The sequence below is a fragment of the Magnolia sinica genome, chromosome 10 (genome assembly GCF_029962835.1).
Source record: "Magnolia sinica isolate HGM2019 chromosome 10, MsV1, whole genome shotgun sequence".
Lineage (NCBI taxonomy): Eukaryota > Viridiplantae > Streptophyta > Magnoliopsida > Magnoliales > Magnoliaceae > Magnolia > Magnolia sinica.
In genome coordinates, this window is record NC_080582.1 from 9,616,454 (window position 1) to 9,634,447 (window position 17,994).

Here is a 17,994-nt window from a genome sequence, read left to right on the forward strand (position 1 = left end):
ATTTCAGGCTACATTTGTATGCACTATCAAGTTGAATCGCAATTATTAGTCTAATAGCATAGGAATAACCAAATTGTATTTTCCTTGCTTAGCATTCATATTGAGGGTCTGGGCTCCAAATTGCAAATGCATTACTTTCAAGTAGGAATCGGGGGGAAAAAAAAAAAAAAAACCCTGCAATTTGGGGCCTAATCCTGATTATAAATACTAGGAAAGTTATTAACTTTAGCCATTTCCACTAAATGTTTGCAACTCAAATACACTTGTGCATCCAAATGCAAGCCTTAGACTTCAAAACAATATGACATGCGCTGCCAGATCTGACAAAAATTCTTTCTTCTAGCCAGATATGGAACTGCTCAATGCTATCGGTAGCAAAAGACCTGATGTTATTAGATTCCTTACTGTTATGGCAGTATGCAATACAGTTATACCTCTTAGAAGGCAAGTATAATACCTTTATTGTACTTTTTCTGTATTTGCAGTTGGTCCTTATGTCATAGTTTCTATGGATGTTTTGATCTCATTTGCCTTTCGATAATATGTAGCCAAAATGGAACAATCTGTTACAAGGCACAATCCCAGGATGAGGATGCTCTTGTTCATGCTGCTGCTCACTTGCACATGGTTCTCTTCAATAAAAATGGGAATACTCTTGGTATGATCCATTCCTCGGCAACCATTTCATTTCAGGATCTCTCTTTCAATTCTATGAGGTGGAACTGTAACTGTGGACAGGATGAGCTAATTTCTGCTCTCTTTATTTTGCAGAAGTCAATTTCAATGCTTCAGTTCTTCAATATGAGATACTGGATACTTTAGAGTTCACTTCTGATCGAAAAAGGATGTCAGTGGTTGTCAGAGATTGCCAGAATCAAAGCATCATCCTTTTGACAAAAGGAGCAGATGAAGCAATTCTTCCTAACGCATCATCTGGTATTCATATCTTTTTTGTTGTGATTGAATCACTAGATGATCAATATTGAAAGTAAATATGCAAAATGTTCTTTTGAAAAGAGAACAAACATCTTTGGACATTCATGTGTGCATGCATATATGAATGTGTACCTCATAACCTATTCTTTTCTGTAATGAACCTATGTCCTCTTTTTCCATTATAAAGTTGCTAGAGATGTAGTTCTCTTATATTACCTATGGTAATCTGACCTCGGGCAAAATATGATTTTTTTGGGTAGCTCATAAAATTTATTAAAAAAGGAAATACAACAATCACTGCAGCAGGTTACTCACAATCTATTTCCTACAAATGACAATAGAGGCAATAACTGCACCCTCAGGATGACAGTCCGCCTCTGAATTAAGCAAAAAATGATGATGTCATGGCATGTCTCATCTATCCCTAACTCGTATCTTATTTCTTAGTTCTTTACTGCTTGAAGTTTATGTTTTCCACTGTCTTGTTGGTTGTTGTACCTCAGTGTTCGAGTTGTCGGTATCGCTACAAGTTTCGCTAAGTAGAGATAAAGATATATTATCGTTATCGCCGATAATATCGCCGATAACCGGAAATGCGAAAAAAAAATGACGAATAATGGGGAAAATGATGGAATTTTTTAGTAAAACTTCAGGGCATGCCTAAATACACATATTTGCATATTTAGGAATAAAAAAATTACAAAAAAATACATTAAATAATAAGTTTTCATTTAATGGGACCCAAAAAGCATATGCTGCCATAAGAAATCGCTCCAATTGTAATCAAAATGAGTTCATATAATACAAATGCAGTTAACATATAATAATTAGGACATGTAAAAGTTAATGAACTAAAAAAGTACACCTTTTTTGGGACATGGAATCTATATATTGGTGTACTTGGTGATTGATGGCTTGGATATGGCACTTGTTTGACATATTGACGCATCCATTCAATTTTCCAGATCATTTTATGGTATAAGCCCAAAAAATAGATAGATCCAAATCTTAAGTGAACCACATCACAGGATAGTGTTGATTGAATGCACACCATTAAATACTTCTCAAGGGCCACAAATTTTGTATCAAAGTAGTTTGTATAACCTAATTAACAAGTTGGATGTCAAATACACATTACATTGAACCCTGGGAGGTTTTTAATGGTGGACATTCAATTGCTTCTATTTCCTGTGGTGTGGTCCACTTGAGAGTTATACATGCCTGATGTTTTGGATCAAGATCTAAAATGATCTGAAAAAATAGATGGACAGCATGGATCAAATAAATACATCATGATTAGGCCCACATAGCACCAACCATTAGCCATCTTGACAGTGGCAACGTCACTAGCCAAATCAAGTCCTCTAGGTGGTGTAAGGACTTTGTGGTACCCACCGTATCCCATGTGTTTTATGATGCTGTGAATAACGAGGTGGCTACTGGAGAGTGTTCCGTGGGCCCACCATGATATATGCGAGAAATCAACTCCATTAATCCATTTCAGCATATCATTTTAGTACATGGTCCAAAAAATGAGGTAGTTCCAAATCTCAAGTGGACCACATCAAAGGGAACAACCGCTATTAAATCCCACCATTAAATTGGAAGCACATTCCATTCCCTTAAAATTGGAAGCAGATTGGCTGGTGTACCACACACCAGCTATATAGCTGCTGCAGGTTCGTGTAGTGCGAAGACGTGCACTGACGCTGCTCGAGCTCCAAGTTGTACGAACGGTTCAAAGGAGATCAAAGTTACATGGGCCCCACAGTGATGTATTTATTATATCTACATCGTTCATCTATTTTTAGAGATCATTTTAGAGCATTATCCAAACAATGAAACATGTCCAAAGATCATTTGGACCACACCACAAATAGTAGCGAGATAATGATTTTCACCGTTAAAATTACGTAGGGCCCACCATAACGTTTATTTTCCATCCAATCTGTTCATAAGGGCACAAAGACCTGAATGAAGAATAAAAACAAATTTCATATTGATCTAAAACTTTTGTGACCCCAAAAAGGGTTTCAATGGTAGACGTTCAATCTCCCACCGCTTTTTGCAGTGTGGTCCACTTGATAGTTAGATCTGTTTTATTTTTCGTCTCAAGCCTTAAGAGAGCTCGCCAACTTGATGGACGGTTTTGATTTAACAAATACCCTGTGATCAGACCTACAGAACTTGCTTACGTATACAGCAGCTATACAGCGGGTGTGAGAGGACGCAGATTAGATGGGTACTATCAAGTTGCTACTGACGTGATGTCACCAAGTTATGTGGCCCCACTATGATGTATATGTTATATCCACACCGTCCATCCATTTTTAGATATCATTTTAGGGTATTAACCAAAGAATGAATCAAATAAAAATCTGTTGTGGACCCCACCAAAGAAAACAACGGGGAGAGTGATTCCCACCGTTGAAACTATTCTAAGGCCCATTATAATGTTTATTTGAAATCCAACCTGTTTAAAAGTTAAAAAAGACATTAAATAAGGGAAAACACAAATATCAACTTGATCTAAAACTTTTGTGGCCTTTAGAAGTTTTTAACGGTAGGTGTCACTGACCCACTGTTTTCTGTGCTGGGGTCCACTGGATCTTTGGATTCAACTCGTTCTTTGGATATTGCCCTAAAATGATCTCTCCAAATGGATGGAAGGTGTGGATGCAAAACATACATCATGCTGGGGCCCATGGAACTTGCCGACGTCACTTCCGTAGCTAGTCTCGCGACTCAACCTGTGAGTATAGTCAACCCGTCAGTAGCTAATCCCCTCCCGGTTACGAAATTTCTCTCCTCTTCTCCGGAAAATCGCAATTAATCTCATCTTTCGTAAAAAACTTTCCAGAAATTTATCTTTTTCTTTTTCAAATCCGAATCGAAATCTCCGTAAATCTCGGTGAAATCAAGTTCGCTTTCAAATCTCTTTCTTTGAAGAAAAGAAAAGGGTTTTTTAAAAGGGTTTTCTTATCTCGGATAATTCAGAGCTATCAACAGCGATTTGCCACTAAATCTAGCCGAAATCCACTTCCGCGGGTAGATCGGGAGAAAAAGAAGGTAAGAGATCTTTTTTGTATATATTTTTTGTATTTATTTCAATTTTTTTTCAATAATAAGGAGAACGATAGCTATTTTTTCGATAAAATCGAAAATATCGCCGATATTTCGTCGATATTTGGAAGAGAAATGAAAACTTGGGGTTTCGGTATCGCCGGTTCAGCGACACCAATAATATCGCCGATATTATCGATTTCTCGTCGACAATTCAAACACTTGTTGTACCTTCTTTGGCCTATTGACCATCTTGGTTCAGCCCTTTATTTGCAAATCTTTTAAGTACTCTTTGTGGCTTAGGAAAGTTTGACTTCTCCATTGTCATGTTTATTTTTATAAATCCATGACCATTAGCTAATATGTAAAATTCTATTTTCAGGACAACAAATTAGGACTTATGTTGAAGCTGTGGAACAGTATTCTCAATTGGGATTGCGGACACTCTGTTTGGCTTGGCGTGAATTGAATGAAGATGAATATAGAGAATGGTCTTTGTTGTTTAAAGAGGCAAACAGTACATTGGTTGATAGGGAGGTAAATGATACTGCATCCTGAAAATCTTATGTTTTATGTTATTGTGTGACAAGTTAGTACGAGTTGCATGTAAATGCCATTAACTCACCCTTTCAGTGGAAGCTAGCTGAGGTCTGTCAAAGGTTGGAGAATGACCTTGAAATCCTTGGGATCACTGCAATTGAGGATCGTCTGCAGGTAAACTTTTTTCAGCAGTGGCATCAATACTATCCAGCCGAATTTAGATGTTATATGTACAGAAATCTCAATAAAAGGCTCTTTACATGAAAATTTCTCACCAGACCCTGGTGTTTAATACTAAACATTTGTTGATATTCCACTGTAATTTGTCTTTCAGGATGGAGTTCCAGAAACTATTGAGACACTTAGAAAGGCAGGGATCAATTTTTGGATGCTGACTGGTGATAAACAAAATACAGCCATTCAAATCGCACTTTCATGCAACTTCATTTCTCCAGGTAGGTTTTAGACAGTCATCATTTTTTTTTCTGCTGAAAAGCAATTGCACTACAAAGAACCAGATAACATTCCTTTAATGCAAAGAGGTAGACACAATTAGGTGAGGCTAACAATGAATTTCTGCCCATGACATGCATTTGTTTTCCTTCGAAAAAACTATAAAACCATTACTAGCATGCTCTTATTTGAAGAGCATTCATGCAACTAATTTATGCAAAAAAAAAAAAAGAAAAAAAAGGGTGATGCAGGACATGAAAATTAAATATGATATGCGAGATTTCAGGCTTAAGATCACGTTAGTTCAGAAACATTTACGCAAATTCCATATCCCACATGAAAGTCCAAACATTTAATTAAGGAGAATCTATGCGGGTCCAGGCCTACACATGGTAGGGTTGGATCAATAAAAATTATGAACCAAATGATACTCAAAGATAAGAAATAATCATCCACACATGCATATTAATCAGTCTCTAATCTAAGGGATTCACCAATTTCAAATCAAGGAACCCTAGGGTAAGAAAAGGGGCAGAAAATTGGAGATTTAAATAATTTAGGGTTAGGTTTAGGGATTTTGGGTGAAAACGGAGTGAAAGAGAGGAGAGAGACGAACCAGAGAAGTATTGCATGCATGGACAACAACAATGGCCCAAACGCACATGCGTGTGATCTTGGCCGCACATGTGTGGGGCCCACTATTCAAAAAAAAGGCCACCTTGGCCCTGGTCTACCAGGGATGGGCTCCAAAACTCCCAAATCTCAGCTCGATCCGATGTACGGTTTGTGCGTGGTGCTCCGTCGAAGTTTCAGCCCCCCTATAGGGCTAGATTCTGAAATTCTGATGTGGGGAGGAGAATTGCTGCAATAGATGATTGATTCGAAGTTTAGATGATGGGATGAGATAAGAAGAAGGGATGGTAGAATATGGGTAGTAGAGATGGTGATGGTTGGGAGCAAATCGGGATAGATGTGGCTTCGCACCACGGTAGTTAACCTTTCGATGAAGGGAGGGCTTCGCACCCAATTAAGCTTCACAACTTGAGAGTAGGAAAATGCAAAATTTTTATTAACTTCAACCCATTAAAAAAAAGCTACAAGGGGTGCCTATTTATAAGAAAACCCTATACCCCAAAACTCGCGCCATGTGCGCAACCTATTACTTGGCCATGTTGTAAACCAAAATAAAAACTAATCAAAGAAATCTGAAGCGTCCATGATATTCTAAATAACATTAATAAGCAAAACCTAAAATATGAAATCAATCTGACTAGTGGGTCATGATCATGAGATCCCATGATGGGCTTTTCTTGACTAACGGGCCAACTCTTTTGAATTAAAACTTCGTCTTATAGGTAAGAGGCCCTCCTTGGACGTCGTCATCGATCCAGATCGACGGTGGGGCCCTCCTTCTGGCGTACGTGCGTAGGGGGGGTGGCGTGAGTGCGCGTGATGTCCCCATCAAAGGGATAATGCAACATGTCAGTCCCATGTTATTTTGTAAAAGAAGAAAAGATAAGAAGGGTTCCTAGACAAAGCATAAACATCATGGGAATTAACTACTAGCAGGTGGAATATGCTGAAGGTTTGGAATATTTCCACCTAAAATTTGTGTTAAGTAATTATGAAGTCCAATGCTAACAATTCGTGGAATGGCGAAATAGGATTCATGGAGCTGATGATGATGATGAATTTAACAATACAACAACTGCCTATAGTTAGGTCAAGCCTGTAGCTGAAGGTTCTCTCATTCAATGTCGTGGTTAGAGGATAAATCATCGAATTAGCCAGAATAGGCAGAATCTTTCCAGATAGTGCCAGGTTAACTGCAAAAAAGAATGTCCTTACTCGTTGTATGGTGGTCCATGTGGGAAGAAAGAAATGGTAGATGTTTTTGTAATGAGAGCTAGTTGGCGGAGGCTATTTCCCAAAGGGCGAGGCTGTTAATTATCGAGTGCGCCTCCACTATTGATAAACTTAAGGGTTGTAATCTTCTTTTTCTTGGGATGTAGCTGGGCCACTATCTCGGCAGCTTGGTGTGGCTTGTTTGTAGTTTGTTTTTGGTTCTGTTTTTAATAAAATTCTAGTTATCTTTCTAAAAGAAAAAAAAAACTGTGAAAACGAAGAATGAAAAAGAAACTTTCCAAGACATTTTCATGTTAGGCCTTTAATTAAAAAATGTTGTTCAACAGAAGATTAAAAATAAAGCTCTTGCACTTTTCTTCTCTACCCCTTCTCGTTTCTTTGAGTTTAGTTTCTGAGATTTGTTATCCTTCCACATGGCTACTGCCACCTTTATGAAATATGGGAATTGAAGATGCTAAGAGTAGCTTTAAATTTCATCCTTAGGCTTATAACACCTGCTTCTCTATAACTGATCATGTGCATGTTCTGATTTAAATTAGGTCAAGCTGGTATATCGAATTGTTTATATATATATATTCTTCATAACATCAAGTTGCAGTGTAGTAATAGTACCAATACTTCAAACTCCATGAAGGGAATCATTTTTCTGTTTCTTGTGAATGTTGGATTCTGGCTGTCAAAAACCTTCCTTCTTGGCTTTTAATAAGTCATGATCCACTTTTAAATTAGTTTTATTCCAAATATCATTTTTTGACCTTGTTGATAGAACCAAAAGGCCAACTTCTGTTGATCAATGGGAAAAATGAAGATGAAGTTTCTAGAAGCTTGGAGAGAGTCTTATGCACAATGAGGATAACTTCTTCAGAACCTAAGGTACACCTCTAAAATACCCACTGGTACTCACGTAAATTTAAGGACAGAGAAATCTTCTCCTCTCTCTCCACTGCAGCACTGTGGAATATTTGAAGTGATCCATTGGGCTGTAGCCAACCTGGTGTTAACATGATATTGTTAGTATTGATATTACTAAAATCATTGAACTCTAAACAGCAAATATGGGAAATAATACTTTAGAATGGAAGGTATAATCAAGAATTTTTATTTTTATTTGGTGGAATCTGTGATTCTTCCTCTCTCTTCCTTCAACAGCAGGTAATATCAAGTTTGGAAGTTTGGAATGTCTGAAATGACTCACATCAATTGTACAAAATATAATTTTACCAGTAGTGTTTCTTTTACTTAAACCAACTCTCGCTGGCATCAAAAGATCGAGGTTGATATTTTTTTATTGTCTCCCTTTAACAGATTTTCTATAAGTTTGTTAAACGATTTTGAATACATCATTGTTCGGATCATTCACGGCCTTTCCCATGATTTATACATGAGTTTAATCAAGGTGTGGCCTAGTGACTTTCTCTGGCACAAGCTCCTTGAAGTAGGTTCTTTTTAGACAAGTTTATAGGTAGCCAATGACCACACCATGACCAAATGCTTATTCTCAGGCCCTCTAATTCCTTGTGTTACTGAGACTGGAGCAACCACTCATGTTACTGATGATTCAGGTAACTTTATTACCATTCCCTATACTGTCTGTTTGGATAGGGTGAATCCAAAAGGGGGAAATCTAAAGGGAAGGAAAAACTAAGATCATGCATCCTCTGATCAAATAAAGATTTTGAAAGGCATGCTTCAGATTTTTGGGTGGTCTCCTGGCTGATAGTTAACATTCTAAAAGCTCTATAGTGGATTTGCTAGGTAGCTCTTAGTGGCTATGAGGCCCATTAGATGGCAGTGGATGGGTTGTAGGAGAGCAATATTACTGATTTCTTATAGAAGCCTTACTCTGGGGGCTTCCTCTTTCTAGCATCCAGTGGTTGAAAGAGTGGGGAAAAGGTTGGCTAGTTCTCTTTCATCATTTTCCTTCATATCCAGATAAATGTGGTAAATAGAATCGCATTAACCGCCATACATATTTCTGTCCTGGAAATACCAGATGCTTTTGAATGGATGTATGGTAATTGCTGCTCAGGTATGTTAGTGTATAGTATACACATGACATTACATTATTATTTTCTTTGAGAATCTTTCAAAAAAAAAAACATCTTAGAGATGTATAGTTAGATATTTCTCCTGTTTTCACAAAATCAGCATTCTTATGTTTTTTTTTTTTTTTCGGGTTTCATGTGATATTTGTTTCTTTATGTTGATTATTCTCTTTTATTTTAAAACATATTCAACATTATGTGGTGCTTATTTCAGATTTTACCATGGCAGTATTAGTCCTTGGAGATAAGTGTACTTTATCACTGCTTTTGTTTGTTAACAGGATGTAGCATTTGTCATCGATGGTTGGGCACTTGAAATTGCACTTAAACATCATCAGAAAAAATTTACAGAATTAGCAACATTGTCAAGGACAGCTATCTGTTGCCGTGTCACGCCATCCCAAAAAGCTCAAGTACTCTTTTTCATCTCTTTAGTTTAATTTTCGTCCACTCACTGAAATCCTTGTATATTTTATATCAGCATTTGACATTATGCCTAATGCTCAGGAGATCGTAAACTTTCAAAGAACAGTGATGTTTGTTGCCCTTGTAGTATAAACCTATAGGGCTGCTTCTGCATAATAATCATATTAGTATCAAAATCATGATATACTTTGCTCAAACAATTTAATATTACATTTACTTATGTGAAATTTGGCATAGAGTTTATTATTGGCTATTACGGGTTCCTTGATGACTCTAGGTAGTTATTTATCTGCCTTGGCTATTGAGTGAATGAAAATGATGACCAGCCTCTCTACAGTGATTTGTGTTTTGGGTCTTTTAAGTTGAAAGATTAAAGGTAAGGCTGGCCTTAGTGTATTAATTTCTGAAAATCATGTTGATTACGCGAGTAGTGTATGCTTTTGATTACTAGAGCAATAACAGAACCCATCCTTCTAGAGAAACACATGTTACAAGATGGAGACAGAATACCCTTATCCAATACATCAATAAATAATATACCATAAAAGGATAAAATAATTTTTTTTGAAGAATACCGAGTTTGATATTTGTCTTTTGAGAGCATGGCCTAGAGAATAGTCTGGTTGCATTCACAGTGTTGTTCAGTTGGAATGCCACAACCAGTTCATTAATGAGATGTGGACAAGGCCTCTTTTTTTTTCCTCGTCTATAGTTATGGCCCTGGATGGATTGGAATGGCGGAAAAGGATTCAGGTAGCTGACCCCAATTAGTTGGGGATAAGGATTAGATTATGATGATGTTGATGACTGTTAATCAATTCATATGTTTGTTTGTAGCATTATGTGCTGGGTTTTTGGCATATGTAGAACGAACTACCGATCTTACCATGGCAAGGTGCTTCAATGGGAATATGCTGGCTCCTAGGAGTTAGGACCTGTTGTATCTAGGTTTTTTCGTCTACAGTTACGACCACTTTAACACTTGATTGTTCTAAGGTTTTGGCAAAGAGCACTATATATGATATCAAGTATACCATGGATGTGTACTTGGATGCATGGTGTGCCATAAAGGCTGTTATGGGACCATAAAGGCTGTTACATAAAGGTAACGGTGGCAACTGTTACATGTTATAGAGTCGTAAGGGGTGTAATGGCTGTTACGGGAAAAAATGACCCATAAAAGCTGTTACAACCCCTGTAACAGTTCATTATGCCCCCCCCTAAAGGCCCCGTAACGGTCCATTACGGGGCTGATACAGGTTTTTTGGATTTTATTTTTTTTCGAGAGAGAATGGCTAGGTATTTGTTAAACTTTTTGCAAACTATTCTTCTAAAGTATGACAAAGGGATGCTATCTGGGAAAAAAAAAACTGCTCTTTTCCCCTTCCCTCTTCTTTAGTATCTGTAACATGAACCCAGAATTCATGTTCGTTTTCTGCATGTGTAGCTCGTGGAACTCTTGAAGTCACGTGAGTACAGGACATTGGCAATCGGCGATGGTGGAAATGATGTGAGGATGATACAACAGGCTGACATAGGGGTGGGCATCAGTGGGAGAGAAGGACTGCAGGCGGCAAGGGCAGCTGATTATAGCATAGGGAGTAAGTTATTCCAATTACTATTTGTGAATTATATTATATCATTAGTTTTGTTAGTAGATGTATTGCTGTTCTTTGCATGTGGGTGGAGTATCTTGGTTCTCTTTTGAAATTCTCTTTACCTATGGCATATACTATGTAAGAGCAAGGTTAACTAGTGAAAAACTGAAAATCTCTTCATGCAATCTTCGTAGAACAATCTTTTTAGATATTGTTTCAGAAACAGCGCACGCTATTTTAATTGACCTTCAATGCGGAGGATCAATACAAATTAAGACAAAGAAAAGCTCTCTTATCTAAATATTGACACTAAGAAACCTTCCAGCCTTTATTGTTGTTAGTTACACCTACATCTACTATCAAATCCTCTCTTGCTTCTTCAGGAGTTGACATTGCCAACCTTTGTTGTTGTTAGTTAGACATACACTTTTAGTATCTGTTCGTCTTTTCTCCTTTGGGAGTTGACATTGCCAACATTTTGTCGGTCCATTTTCACAACTCAATTAAACTACATGGCCAATTGATGAGGACATCACGCCATGTACACTCTTACGTACGTATTAGAGGAGGCGGGCCGCACCACTTTCTCAGTGGCTAGGCGAGTACCTGTGATCGTGCTAAAGACCCCATGCGCATGTGCAAGCATCTGGAAGACCCCACACTGGGAAGATGCACATGGGCTGCTTTATGGAGTGATCCAGACTGTTGGATTGGAGGGACGCGACAATCGAGCCATTGATCGTTGATCATCCACATCAGTTTTAGACTTTATCATATTTTAGGATTTAGTTTTTTATTATTTTATATTTGGACACATTATTAGTGTTTTAGTTGATTTTATTTAGACTAGGTCTATTTTCGTTAAAGTTCACAAGACGAGGATTTTTGTAATTTTTGAAACTTCTCGAATCTATAAAAAGAGGAGGGAGTGTGGCCTCTCTCTCATTGAATTTCGTGGTTAAAACTCTTGCTTTCTTCTCCCATCTTCATGCGATTTGAAGATACTTCCATGCGATTTGGAAGGAAGATTGGTGCGAAATCTCCATTTATCCCCACCATCTTCTCTCTTCTTCCCCATCCAGATATTCTCTTCAGATTCTTCATTCTCCCCATCACAGATCTCCGTCTTCTCCCAAACCCTACTTTCCCATACCCATCCACAATCCAAACCCTAACCGACCTAAACCAATCCTCCCACGCCACACGTGTGACCATACGGCCACACTTGTGAATCTCACTTGCCCCTTTTAGCTTCTCACCGTCATTATATCAAAACCCATTTCTTCCATCCCCAAAACCCTTAACCCTAAATCTTAAATCCCTAACTTTCTCCAAATTACCCAAACCCTAATTTTCACCCTAGGTTGTAGTAGGTTTCCTATTTTAAAATAGACTATACCCTATGCTAATTGGATGTCCATACATCCATTAGATTCTAGCTTCATTTTATTTAATGATTTTATGTTACAATGTTGGTAGCTTAGGCCAAGACTGCGCATGTCTTTCTTTTTATTTTCATAATATCTGTGATGAACATAGCGATGTTTGTGTTTTTTTTTTTTTGTTAAATATCTTAATTCGGCTATTTAATCTTACATGTTAATTCATGCATCGGTCCTGCATCACCAATCCTTTCAGGGATGAATATCTTGCCAATGTTCAGAATCTTTTAATCTTGAAGCTGTACTTCTTTTGTTTCTATGAACCTTGTTGATGCAAATTATTTCTTATTTTCTTCACCATGCAAACTTTGCATGTTTAACAATGTGGTTTGACTGATGACTGATGAGTGAACAATAGCACCATACATGTGTCAGTAATGTATAAATATGATATTTATGATTAGGATCACTAGAAAGTTGGACAGCTGTTGATGTGCCATTGATGATCGTTAAATGTTCATACTGGGATATTTTGTTACCCAGTTTTCTATGCTAAGATTTTTCCGTTATCCTTCATATATATATGGTAAGATTTTGGGTCATGACTCAGTGAGTAGCCCCTAATGCGAGGGGTGGAATACATGTTAGTAATCTGTGTGTATGACACACGTGTCACAGATCTGGGCAATTCATCTGGTTGGGTACACTGTGGACATGCCTTGGACCAAAAATAATGTTGGTCCACTGATCAGGCTGGTCAAACTTGTATGAGAAAAATGGGTGGCTAGAAAAGAAAATCTAACAACAAAGGTTGTTTACAGGCTGGTCAAACTTGATGAGTGCACCATCCTGATTTTTGGTACTCGCCATATTTACAGTTAGCACTACCTAATGGATGGCTCTGATCTCTGACACTTGCTGTAACCATTGACCCTAAGATTTTTAAAGATCTGGTCTTCCCAATAGTTGACACTGTGAAAGTTCGACTAATGCACTGCTGTCTGATTAAGGATCTATAAATGTTTATTGTGGGGTCTTTTAAATATTTTCACTCACTTTTCTAAAGATTTTAACAATATTGACCTTGACAATAGTTGTGGCTTCCTTTAATATCTAAAACTGTTTTACATGGTTCTGCAGAGTTTAAATTTCTGAAGAGATTGATACTCGTTCATGGACGGTATTCATACAACCGTACAGCATTCCTGTCCCAGTATTCCTTCTACAAGTCGTTATTGATATGCTTTATACAGATCTTGTAAGTTCCCATTGCATTAACCAACCCCACAATTTGCCTGCTTTTGCCTGTATTCTGCTTTCTGTTACTCATATTAGTGTTCCTTTTGCAGGATGACTTAATTTCTTGAAATATATTGTGTTCCATAGATTTTATTTTTCTTTTTCATTCTCCATGGCCTTTTGTGGTTACTTATGGCTCTGGTGCTGATATTGGAATGTATTTAGTTTCTCTTTTATTTCAGGTGTCTCTGGTACAAGCCTGTTCAACTCCGTCAGTCTGATGGCTTATAACGTTTTCTACACAAGTGTCCCTGTTCTAGTGAGCATCCTTGACAAAGATCTTAGCGAAAGAACTGTTATGCAACACCCACAAATACTATTTTATTGCCAAACCGGAAGGTCAGGAAAGTTTTATACACTTATCTTTTTCTATTGTTTTCTTTCGATCAGAAGTATTGCAGTTGTTGGACTATGGTACTAGATAACTTGCTATATCAGGTCCATAGGACTGCCATTGTGTTTTGAACTAAGCCAATAGTCACTCCTGAAACCAGGCTTTTGAACCCGAGCACATTTGCTGGATGGTTTGGGCGGTCTTTATTCCATGTGAGTGCAGTTTCTTTTTTCTTTTTACTGAAAACATATTTCATCTCATGCTTGCCATTGTACTTGTTATCACTAATCCATGCTAGCCTAAGGTAGCAAGTCATGTCTCAGAGAAATGCTCAGGCAATTCTCATTGAGAAGGTTAATCATTATAAATATCTCCTGACCCCAAGATCTTGCCCTTCTACTCATGAGATGGGTCACGTGTAAGGCTGTCACCTGATGGACCCAACCCGATTTTGATGGGTCAAGGACTCAGGGTCCCATTTATTGTACCCATTAAGAAACCAGGTCAGGTTTGGGTCTCATCTTGTAGACCTGGTTAAAAATCGGGTCTAGCCGGGTTCAAGTCGGGTCCATTTGATGGACCTGGTTGAATTCGATCAGGTCGGGTCCATTTGATGGACCTCGCTGAATTCGATCGGGTCAGGTTCAGTTAGTTTTAAAATCATATATATTTAATATACATTGATTATTCTAGCAATAGAAATGAGGCTTCCTAGTCACGTACATGTAAGGGAGCCCGGTTAGACACAATGTGCATGTCAAAGTGGTGGGCCCAGCCATTTAAAGGCTCTTATTTGTCCTGAACCCAGCTTTAAACCTAGATCCAAAGAACCAATTTTCACCCCATCTGATGAGAAGATCCTCTGATGTTTGGAATAAGGATGTTTGGAATAGGGCATTTTGTCACCTGATGAACTGCCTAGGTCTTGCACAAAGTATGCCGCGACTCACCTCTTCAGCCTGTCCTTGCTGGAGTTGCTTTAGGACTGTACTAGAGGTTATCCAAATTTTAGTTCTCGATTCTCATCAGTAGAAGTGAGCAGTAACAAAGAAAATGAACGTCAAGCATGCCTTGTCAAATTGGTTGTGATATTTTCTACTTTACTTCACCTGGACTATGAAATTATCTTTAGCTTTTCTGCAACAAGAATCTAGATGGATGCATGCTTCTAATATCATCTGATACCTGGTTTTTTTTTTTGTCTTTTCTTTTTACACACACCCACACCCACACCAAATGGGCAGTTGATCCCTGATACCAGGTTGACTTACCTGAGTTGATTCGGTGTAAGTGTAGAATGAAACAAGTCTCACAGGTAAGTTACACACAGAGACAATACTGAGTCCGAATGTGTTGGGGCAAGGCATACTAGTTACTGTTTCTGGACGAGTCATATTCCAAAATCAGTATTTTAAACCATGCATGGAATATGGATCGATGATGATGCAACCATTCTTCTCTTTCAAGTGCTGGGTTAGTCTTATTGACAATAACATCATTTGCAGGCTCTCATTGTATTCCTAATCAGCATCAATGTGTATAACGATGAGAGAAGTGAAAAGGAAGAGCTTTCAATGGTTGCCCTCTCTGGATGTATTTGGTTGCAAGCTTTTGTCATGGTAGTGGAGACAAAGTAAGCATCCATGGTTCTGATTGTTTATATCATATGATGTAAGGAAATTTGCAGAAAGAAATAGGTTCTACTGCCTAACTTGATTGTCATCCCATGTGCAGTTCCTTCACGGTATTGCAACACCTCGCAATATGGGGGAATTTGGCTGCCTTCTACGTCATCAACTGCATCATTAGCACCCTGCCATCGGCCGGAATGTACACTATAATGTTCCGTCTTTGCAGACAACCGTCTTATTGGATAACGATGTTTGTGAGTAATTCAACTTGACTTCTCTTTCATTATGGTTAGAGAATGCTGCAGTGATTTGCATGAGAGATTGTAGACACGATACCTGTTTGGATAGCAATTGGAATCTTCAAACATTGGACAATAATCACCTTGTTTATTGTGTTGGAGAATCTTGACTGTCGATAGGAGTAATAATTTCCGTGTGGAATCCAGGTATCCAAACAGCCCCAATTGTCTTGTCAGTCCGCATGGTTTCCATGTACAAACATGACCTAACTGTCCATTGATGACTGAACCAGTCTGATTTTCAGGCCAGGCATGTTCTGGGTGGGCTCCACCTGAGGAATGGCCTGGATCTTGCACTTGTCTGCCATGTTAGCATGCCATGAGCACCTCTTCATTCTCTCATGGAAATCAACTTGGCACTTCCCTTGTTTTATGCTCTTGAATTTAGTTGAGCAGCACAAAACTGATGAACCCGTATCCGTATTTCAGCTCATAGTTGCTGCAGGGATGGGGCCTGTCGTCGCTGTAAAGTACTTCCGTTACACGTACAGATCAAGTGCCATCAACAAACTTCAGCAGGCAGAACGTTTGGGTGGGCCCATTGTGTCTCTGGGCAACGTTGAGCCACAGTTAAAGTCCATGGAGAAGGACGTTGCTTTGCTGTCTATATCACAGCCAAATAGCAGAAACCCAGTGTACGAACCATTACTGTCTGATTCTCTAACTTCAAGCAGAAGATCTTTGGGGCCAGCAACACCATTTGATTTCTTTCCCACTCAGTCAAGACTCTCTTCAACTTATTCAAGAAATTGTAAGGATAACTGAGTCCAGTAAGCTCATGTGCCTTTGTAAACTAACCCATGTACAATATTAGCCATGTTGTCAAGGTTCTCCAGCATATTTTGTAGTCTCTTGATTACTGCATGAAATATACTGCTACGGGCTGGTGCCCAGTCAATCCACCATTTTTACAGACGGTAGGATTGGGGAATATCATCATGCTATTGGGATTTATTTATTTTTTAACAAAATTGTAATAGGTCACGACAGCATTCTCAAATCAGTACATTTGTTACAAATATATTCTGTAAAAATGCTATCCATTTGAGGATTTGAGTAGTTGTGTTAGCATTTCTCTCTATCCTTGAGTTTTGGGTCCAAACATGCACCTCTACACACGGCTGCATGTGCCACCCTAGCATGTGCGGTGCATTAGGTCTGAAGTGTCCTGCCATGAGGATGACCTGAAGAGAGAAGATCAGGCCTGTTCACTTGCCAGATGGGCCACTGAAAAATGGACAGTCGGCGACTTGCTTTCTAATTGCTATTTCAAGGATATGTATCAGTTGTTTTCCTAAATGTTTTGCTTGATGAGTTGACTGACACGATCTTTAGACCAAGTCATCAATGTGTTGAAGCCCACTTGAATTACTGCTCTGATCTCCTACCTATGTGCTAGGTTGGCATGTGCGGCTATGTGTAGATGTGTGCGCAGACATGGCAAACCTCTCAAGTTGCAGCTGAGTTTGTGGTTACAAGTGCAATCTTCTTCTTCTTTCTTTCTTTTTGCCCTTTTGTAGTGATTGTTCATCATTATTATCTTCAGGTTCAGATAAAATGGAGACAATGGAGGCAGATGAAGTCTCTGTTGCGATGGACAAGCTACAGTCTCAAAATGAAATACTGTAGCTGTGACTGTCGACATTTTAGAGCCTAGATCAAGAGATGCATGGCACTCTCCGCAGCTGCGGACGAGGAGCACCAGCGAAATTATGAAGAGCGTTGGTCATGTCTTTTTCTCTTCCTCCATGCTACCATCCTGCACTATATTCTATCTGTATGTTACGATCCCAAGGGTTTAATAGCTTAACTTTACACGTTCCATCAGCGCTGGGGTTTTTGGCATATTATTTAGGTTCTTAACAATTGATATCAGAGCCAACACCACTATCATGTGTTTGAGTCACGGATGGGGCGACTAGTGGAAAAGGCAACTTGACCAGAGTGAAAGTGACCACGGCATGTAAAGGGCTACCTGGATAACCAGAGTGTAGCTGCCATGCCCTGAAAAGGGTTACCTAGAATAGAGGCCAGAGTGAGTGCCACCGAAGAGTGGGCTGTAGTGGACGTCAGCTGTAGATCATGGTGGAATGTGGGCCGTAGTGGACGTCAGCCGTAGAGC

The 17,994-nt window shown here is 38.7% G+C and overlaps 1 protein-coding gene across 5 annotated transcripts in view; it reads left to right on the top strand.

Moving 5' to 3' along the window:
• LOC131257938 (phospholipid-transporting ATPase 2-like) overlaps positions 1–17,763 on the top strand; it is a 51,956-nt gene extending 34,193 nt beyond the window's left edge. For 3 of the 5 annotated variants that reach the window (XM_058258908.1, XM_058258910.1, XM_058258911.1), the window contains 16 exons: positions 348–444; positions 549–658; positions 772–936; positions 4,382–4,536; positions 4,633–4,713; positions 4,874–4,994; positions 7,625–7,731; positions 9,185–9,316; positions 10,777–10,930; positions 13,450–13,567; positions 13,774–13,947; positions 14,103–14,154; positions 15,448–15,575; positions 15,677–15,827; positions 16,302–16,623; positions 17,419–17,763. In XM_058258908.1, coding sequence (XP_058114891.1) covers positions 348–444; positions 549–658; positions 772–936; positions 4,382–4,536; positions 4,633–4,713; positions 4,874–4,994; positions 7,625–7,731; positions 9,185–9,316; positions 10,777–10,930; positions 13,450–13,567; positions 13,774–13,947; positions 14,103–14,154; positions 15,448–15,575; positions 15,677–15,827; positions 16,302–16,623; positions 17,419–17,501 — 2,150 coding nt within the window. In that variant the 3' untranslated portion in view covers positions 17,502–17,763. The other 2 variants (XM_058258909.1, XR_009177725.1) reach the window with 2 other exon arrangements.
• Positions 17,764–17,994: the final 231 nt, after the last annotated feature.